Source organism: Gavialis gangeticus, unplaced genomic scaffold, assembly GCF_001723915.1.
Source record: "Gavialis gangeticus isolate Ggan-Ray unplaced genomic scaffold, GavGan_comp1, whole genome shotgun sequence".
In the NCBI taxonomy this organism is placed as follows: Eukaryota; Metazoa; Chordata; order Crocodylia; family Gavialidae; genus Gavialis; species Gavialis gangeticus.
Genome location: NW_017729025.1, coordinates 35,578,534 through 35,586,243, shown reverse-complemented (window position 1 = coordinate 35,586,243; position 7,710 = coordinate 35,578,534). Strand labels below are relative to the sequence as shown.

General features: G+C 40.8%; 1 protein-coding gene across 1 annotated transcript in view; it reads left to right on the top strand.

Annotated features, from left to right (window-relative positions):
• Window positions 1-7,710, top strand: part of PPP4R4 (protein phosphatase 4 regulatory subunit 4) — a 195,802-nt gene that overhangs the window by 114,231 nt on the left and 73,861 nt on the right. Inside the window, exon 7 of the mRNA XM_019519907.1 lies at window positions 2,832-2,939. Within this exon, the coding sequence (XP_019375452.1) occupies window positions 2,832-2,939 (108 nt within the window). The remainder of the gene's footprint in view (window positions 1-2,831; window positions 2,940-7,710) is intronic.

Below are 7,710 nucleotides of genomic sequence, written 5' to 3'. Positions count from 1 at the left end.
CACTTCCCACTCCCTGCTAAGCAGGGATTCTCTGCCTTTCACAGTCACATAGCATTAGCTATCAGACCACATGCTGGCTATGGTTTGTGCAGTTCTGTGCAGACGGGACAAAGACAATCAACAGGTAGCTGGTAATATCCCTCTCTCTTCTTAATGGGATGATAAACACTAAGTTAGGGGTCATAAACACTGTGGTGTTATTTTTCTGCTGGGCTGGTCAGGAGGCAGGGGAACCCCTCCCTAATCAGTGTCCTGCCCAGGCCTGGCCCCGCCCCCTCAGCTCAGCATTCTGGAAGAGAGGGAGGGCTGCTCTAGTGCCCCCCCCCCCCCACCAGCTTCTAATCTGAGCCACCGCAGGCATGAGCCTTCACATCTGGGATGTCTGTGAAGTTACAAACTGGTTTAGCTTAGCCAGCTTAGATAACCTGCAAAGATTGAATCAATTCAGGCTCAGGCTTTTTGAATGTCTGTCCCTAGCCAAAGAGGACCAAAGACCATAGGGGCTACATAGATCAGTCTTGCAGTACAAATCCAGTGTGCCTTGCCCTCTGTTTCACTGGGGCCTTTCCTATCTTTAGAAGTGAAGGAAGTAAAAGATAGAACTTCAAGCATTGTTTGTTCTGCTTATTTTAAATCCTAGTAGATTGCCCAAGGGAGACTTTTAGATGACGTGCAGATGTTTTTTGTTTTTTTAAAAAAGCACTTTACTGGAAGAAGTAGCACGTTACTTCGACCTGGCTGCTTCTATAGATTGGGTGCTTCAGAGGGGCTTTTGGTGCTTTTATCTACAACTGATTCAATTTTTTATTAGATAAAGCACCAAATGCCCCCCTCTCCCCCCATTAAAGTGTCTGATTTATACAGACATTGAGCAAGTCGGGTTCAACTAATGCACTGCCTCTTTTGGGCATGTGTTGGGCTTGGTGTGGGAGCACACTGAGTTTAAAGTTTTTGGTTTTTTGTGGTTTTTTAAAAATGTCTGCAAGCAACCTTAGTGTATCTTAGTGGCTGTAATGTTTACAAATTAATGGTTTGCTAATAATGATTTCCCACTCTGCAGCTAGGCAACTGCTAAAGAGCCTCTTCAGTTTGGATTGAGCAATCTGGAAAAAAAAAACTTATAGTAGGGATCTACTTAAATCACATTTTTCAGGGAAAGCAGGAAATCCCCCACTTTTCCTGAAGAGCAGGAAAACACCTTTCCAGCCTGAGGAAGGGGGGTGAAAAACTTACTGGAGGTGAGCCACAACAAGTGGGGAACACATGAAAGCACAGGAAACCTTCCCCTGTAGCACAGGGGCCCCAGAGAAAGTACAGGATCTCTCTGCCAGGCTGAGTGATTGAGCCAGTCAGCATGCTGATTAGCCCAATCACTGGGCAGAGCAGGAGACCAAAAAGGTTTAGAGATAGTACATACAGCACACTGAGGCTGGCTGCTGCACTTAACATCAGGAGGAATGGGAAGACAGTCCACAGAGCAAAGTACATTTCTGCCGTGGATCATGTGAAGCCCTACCCTGAAGGCGCACTCTTCACGCAGATGGTGGCAGGTCAGGCAGTGCTGCAGTGCTTAGCCAGTCTGGGGTCACAGGGAACATGGGTATGCTTAGTGGGAGAGGGAGATGGGAGCAGGCTGTGCAGACTTGGGAGGGTTAAACTGATGGTTGGAGCTGGTGGTGGTGGGGAATCAGGAGCTGGGGGCAGGAGGGGAAATTGGGAGCCTGATGTTTGTTTTCTACGGTTGCTTATCCTACAGTAATCCCCCTTCCTGCTCCTGATCCAGTGTTGACTCCCACTGCTTCAGATTAGCCTCCTGCCCCTAGCAGGATTTTTTTTTCTTTTTTAGCAGCCACTTTTGGATGCTGAATGTACCTGCAGCTGCTGTTTGGGTGGGGTGGGGAGGATGGAAACTGGTGAGGGCAGGGGATGCTGCTGGGCTCTTGGCCAATGAGCAGCATGAGAGGGAACAGAAAAAAAATGATGCCACTAGCATGAAAAGTGCCTGTAATTGGCAGGCTGCCCAAAAATAATTGGTGGCCTGTGCAATTTAAGTAGATGTCTACTTAGATTAAATAATGGCTAAGCTCCAGCGATTCTCATCCTCCAATTTGGACATTCTGTCCTTTTGAGTCTATTCAAGTATTGTGGATTATGTTTATAATAATTTCAGGTCCTGCGTCATATAGTAGGAAGGTGACAGAGGACTGCTTAACAGCACAGGGTGTACATGCTGATTTTGAAGCGTCCTATCTGATTTGGTGGCCACTTGTATAGATTAATCTGATATCTGGTTCAGTGGATTGGACTGTTTTCACTTAAATTTCTAAGTTAACAAAACAGCCACTTATGCCTGTATTTTTGTGTTGTTTGCAAGCACTTTGATGTAAAAAATAACTGGTGCTTGCATTTTAGTGTATATAATTGCATATATGCATTCTTATGCCAACAGCCCAAAAATTGCACTGAAGTTGGTTATTAAGTATTTTTATTAAAAGTTGCACTTTTAAAATATATGAAAAAACTTTTTAAGTATCAGTAAGTTATGGTGAATGTGGATAATATTATTTTTGTGTTAGCTTACAGTATGTTGCTTTAAATGCTATAAAATTTCATAATTATAAGTGTAAAAATAGTTCTCTATATTGCCCTTTCCTTCATAATATTATTTGCTATAGAAAAATACCTGCTGTTAAAGATGATAAATATTAAAGGCTATTATGTGAAGAGTAAAATTTTGAGTTCTGAGAACCATTAGAATCATTTATGTAAGCCAAATTGATTTTACAGGGTGTTTTTTTCTTAATGTTAATTTAAATTGTTCTTATTTTTAGTATTAAAAGGGAAATTCTTCCATTGGTAAAATCACTCTGTCAGGATGTAGAATATGAAGTTCGATCCTGCATGTGTCGGCAACTGGAACATATAGCTCAAGGAATAGGGTGAGCAGAATTTGTATACTGCTACAGAATGTAAATACATACATGCATACATACATATATATTAAAGTGGTTAGTGGTAATATAAAAATGCTTTGTAACTTGAAACATGGATAGTTACAATTTAAATAATTTGATACTGAGCCTGCATAGAGATTTCTCAATGAATTGTACATAGATATTCCCCACTACAAAGCTGTTTTTGTGAATTATAGTAAAGTGAACCCATCATATAAACAAAAAGGGGTTTATTTTTTCTTGAAAAAGGACCTGATCCAAAGCCACTTCAAGTCAATGGAAAGGTTCCACTGGCATATAGTAAATGCTAAAGTACTGTAATTTGGATACAAATCCCACTTACAGTAAATTTGTATTCTGGAGGAACTCTTTAAGCTTGAAACCCTCCCCTGTTTCCTTGTGTATGACTGTAGGGCTTGAAGACTTTGTGGAACTAACATGCTAAAGCTTACAGGGCACTGTCTCAGTCTTGAATATCTGGAACGGTGGTTCTCAACCTATGTAGACTCAAGGTGACCCTCAGAAATTTACAGCTCTTAACTTTTTCACTCATTTTTTGACAATGGAAAAATAATAGAGCAATTTTTCTATTGCAAAGAACTCACAAGAGGCTGCAACAAGTCAGAATGTTTTTAACGCTCTGGATTCTTGTTTGCAATGTCTGGGTTTGTCTTGTAAATCATGCAGGTGTTTGCACACCTAACAGTGCTAATATTGAGCAGCACTCTGCATCATCTTAAAAAGTATCTTGTGCCTCTGTGATTGAGAATCACTGGTCTGGGAAACTAGTATTCTTGACATTCCTGAGATGGAGATCTTAATACTGATGGCAGTGGCAACCCCTGGAGTAACTTCCCTGCTGCATTTCCAGCGTATTTGCAGAGTGGGTGTTAGGGCCTGTGAAAAAGTAAAGTGAAGTAAAATAAGTGTTGTAACTATAGAACTAAGTATGAAACCTTCACTTCACACTCTTTGTTGATAAGTTTTGTTAAACTTCATTTTTACCATAAGTATTTTTGCTTTTAAGCAAATGATTTAATGATTGCATAGAAAATGTAGGAATTAATAAAAATGGGTGGTCACATAATCTTCTGGAAGCAGTAAGCCTGTATAAACTATTATTTGCTTTTTCTAATTCCCATTTCTTTAAAGCATTTTTCAAGCTAAGCGTATCATTTTGCCACCAAAACAAGAAACCGCAAACACACAGTTTGAAAATGTCTCTTTTGCTCCAGCTATTTTTCCTGTTCTGAATTACCTGTTTTCCTTTTGTCTGCTATTCTAACTTCCTGCGTCTTTATTTGAAATCTTTTTTCCCCATCTGTATCCCAGGTCATATATTCATTTATTTCTTGATCCACTTTGTTCCTTATATTCCATTTCTTCTCTCTCGCTTGAAATGCACCTCTGCATTCCCATTGTTTTCTACAACTTTATTTACCAAGTCTCTTGACGGATTTACCATTCAAAATAAGCTACAACACTACTGTAAAGTATTATTTTGTTGGGGGTGGAAGTCCAGCAATATCATTTAGTGATATGAGTAACACTTTGAATTTGTGGTGTTACTATATAGTGAAGGTGTTACCTGTGAACATGTGACAGGAAATCTGCTTTTTATATTTTAAAATGTGTGACACCACAAGTAGCTGCCTCCATACTCTATTTTATGCTGCTTTTCCATGCATTAACCATAAGAGCAGGCACAAAAATCAGAGTTGCTGATGCCTGACTGAGAGGGGCTCAAGGTAGTTAGTGTGAAGATGCCAGGGGAAGGTATTTGGATGCGTCAAATCCAAGGTAGTTATGTCAGAATGGATGGACATTTATTTTCCCACTTTTTCAGTTTATGCAGTTCAAGGCTGGTGAATGAAGTATGGCTGAGGAGAAAGGAATCCATTTTTACTTGATGACTTAGTGCAGGTGTTTTGGGGCTATTAAATCATACTCCAGAAAAAAATGAATTAATTCACCCTGTTGGATGATACTACCTTTAGCCTAAGCAAAACTAGACACATTATAAAAAGGATATTGATTTTTTTTTCAGAAAGGGTTGCATATTGTGCAAAGACAATTGACTAGGGAGAATAAAACCATGAGCAGCCTTCAGAAAGGTGATTTAACAGAGAAAACTGTACAATAGTTGATATTGACAACTTTATCTGTTTCATTGTGGAATAAAGCAAGTGAACAACAAGAAACATCCATGTTTTTATGCAAATATTGCAACCGGGCACAACAGCATTAATTTCTTACGTTTCTCTGCCATTTAGTGATACCCATTTCATAATTACAAACAGTATTTCCTGGTCATCTTATAGAAATGATTAGCTGGTTATTATCACTTAATCAGACTGGTAATGAAATATTTCTTGGTTTGTTGCTATGAATTGTTTCAATAAGCTGTAGTAGCTGGATTCATGTTACTTTGCATGTACTTATTTCTGAACATTTTGAAACAATAATTTGCATTGATGTGCAAATGGGCAACTATTTTCAGTTTAGTTAATGTAGTGAAAAAGTCTTTTTTTTTTTTTTGGCTCCTTTTAATAAGGCTACTGTATGATGTTTTGTTTTTCTCTGGCACTTACAATACTTATTTATTTTACTTTCAAGTCTAAAAACTGCCTTTACGCAAAAATAATAGCTAAGCATCCTTATATAATTTTGGTTTTGTCCTATTGGCTAGCACTCACATGGTTTGATACTGAATTATAACATGGTATTTGCCTGAAGTTACCTCCCTTTTTGTGTGGCATAAATGTAAAAAGCTGAATCCCTATTTGGCATAAACTTGTTCATCTTCTGTGTCACTCCATATCAGCCAAAGATCAGACCAAAATCTTTCCCAAAGGAGCAAAAAGAGGATTAAGTTCAGGTCGTGTTAAGTTCAACCCTCTTAATTATTATAAAAAGCCAAAATACAGGAGTTTTAATATCTGGAAGAAGCAAGCATGACATGGAAGGAAGGCGGAACACTGACTCTCTTCCACTCCCTCCAGGTATTAATATAATTTCAAGAGACGTTTTTGCTCTCATATAGACAGGGGCAAGATATGCCCTGAAAAAATACCAAATAATCGTTACTGACAACACTTCTACCTGGAGATATACATTTCATTTGGTTGTTCAGGGAAATGGATTTCTCCCTCTTCCTCTTCCTCAGACCAACCCAACTTTGTATACAGGTGCTTCCATACCAAGAATATATCTTTCCCCTTCAGTCTCCAAAGTAATGAAAGATTCATAGTAGATATGCAGTAAATGCAGTAGGTATTTAGATTCATTTTGCTAGGATTACCTTCAACAGGTAGTGGGAAGAAGAATCTTTTTCCTCACTTCTTAGAACTGGCTTTGAAAAAAATAAACTTAGTATTGGGCCAGAAAGTCAGTTTGTTCTTCCCTATGGATAATGCTAGCTTGCAGCACAAGCTCCTCTATGACCTTCAGGGACAAGTCATTTCCATGTGCCTCCACCTGTCACAGCGTATGTTTTTGTTTAGGCAAATACAGAAGCAGAACTCCAACACTGAAATAATACACAGGAATTGCATGAGATTGTAGTTGTTACATATTTACAACGGAAAGAATATACATCAATTCTTATAACACTATACTGATAAATTTCTATATGTTAATATTCATATTTATTCTAGCTAGAGACACTGGCTTACTAGCTGAGGAAAGTGTCTGTACGTGTGTGTGTGTGTATACATATATACACAAGTATGTAGATATAGAAATCTATTAGCTGGAACTGCCCACACTTCTTTATAATATAAGAAATAATGCATATCTAGATTGTTTGGTCTATTTATTATGCCTGCAATAATGTCTTGGTCCCTTTGTTTTCTTTGATACATTCTTGCCTTAAAATTAACTTTATTCACTAAAGCTTTCACTTCCCCAACCATTTTTTATACCCAGCTCCATTTCTCCTTATTTGGTTCCTCAAACTAGGGGTGCATCAATAAAGATTTTCTTGGCTGATACTGATGGCTGATAATTAACCAGCCATATTGGCCAATACCGATCTGATAGCTGATTTACAGGAGCGCAGGATGGCAGCTAGGAGAGCAGCATCCAGCCAGTAAATCTGTAAGGTTGAAGGAGTGTAGGGGAGGGAAGGGGTGTGGTGGGGGACGCAGATTGAGGCCCATGGTGAGGGAGGGAGTGGGGCAGGGGCAGGCGTTGTCCAGCAAGGGTGGAGAATGCGACCCTGGGAGCAGGGTGGAACTGTGGGCGGCTCATCCAGGGGGTGGGCATGAGGCAGGGGCTCCTTGCTGCTGCACACATCCCTGGGAGAAGCATGGGGGCATGTACCTCCTGGATTTGTTCATGGGGTAGAGGTGGGCTGCACCAGCCTCTTTGTGGTGGGGGGGTTGGCCCGGGGCTGTGCTTGGGGTGGGTGGTGGCAGCGCTGGGAGTGGAATCTATGGCAAATTTTGGGTTGGCTATAGCCCACTCTGTAGGCCCATCCCTGGCCCATCTCCCACTGGGAAGAGGCTAGCACAGCCCCTGGCTCTGAGCCCTCAGTGGGCAGCCTGCTCTCACCCCATGCACAGATCTGGGGGGGCACATGCCCCCATGCTTCCACTGGGGTTACGCATAGCAGTGGGGAGCTGCACCCCACTCTGTACCCCCTGGACGAGCCACCCATGGCTACATCCTGCTCCTGATGGGGTCACATTCACTGCCCTGGCTGGGCAGTGCCTGCCCCTGCCCCGCTTCTGCCCCACTCCCTTCCTCACCATGG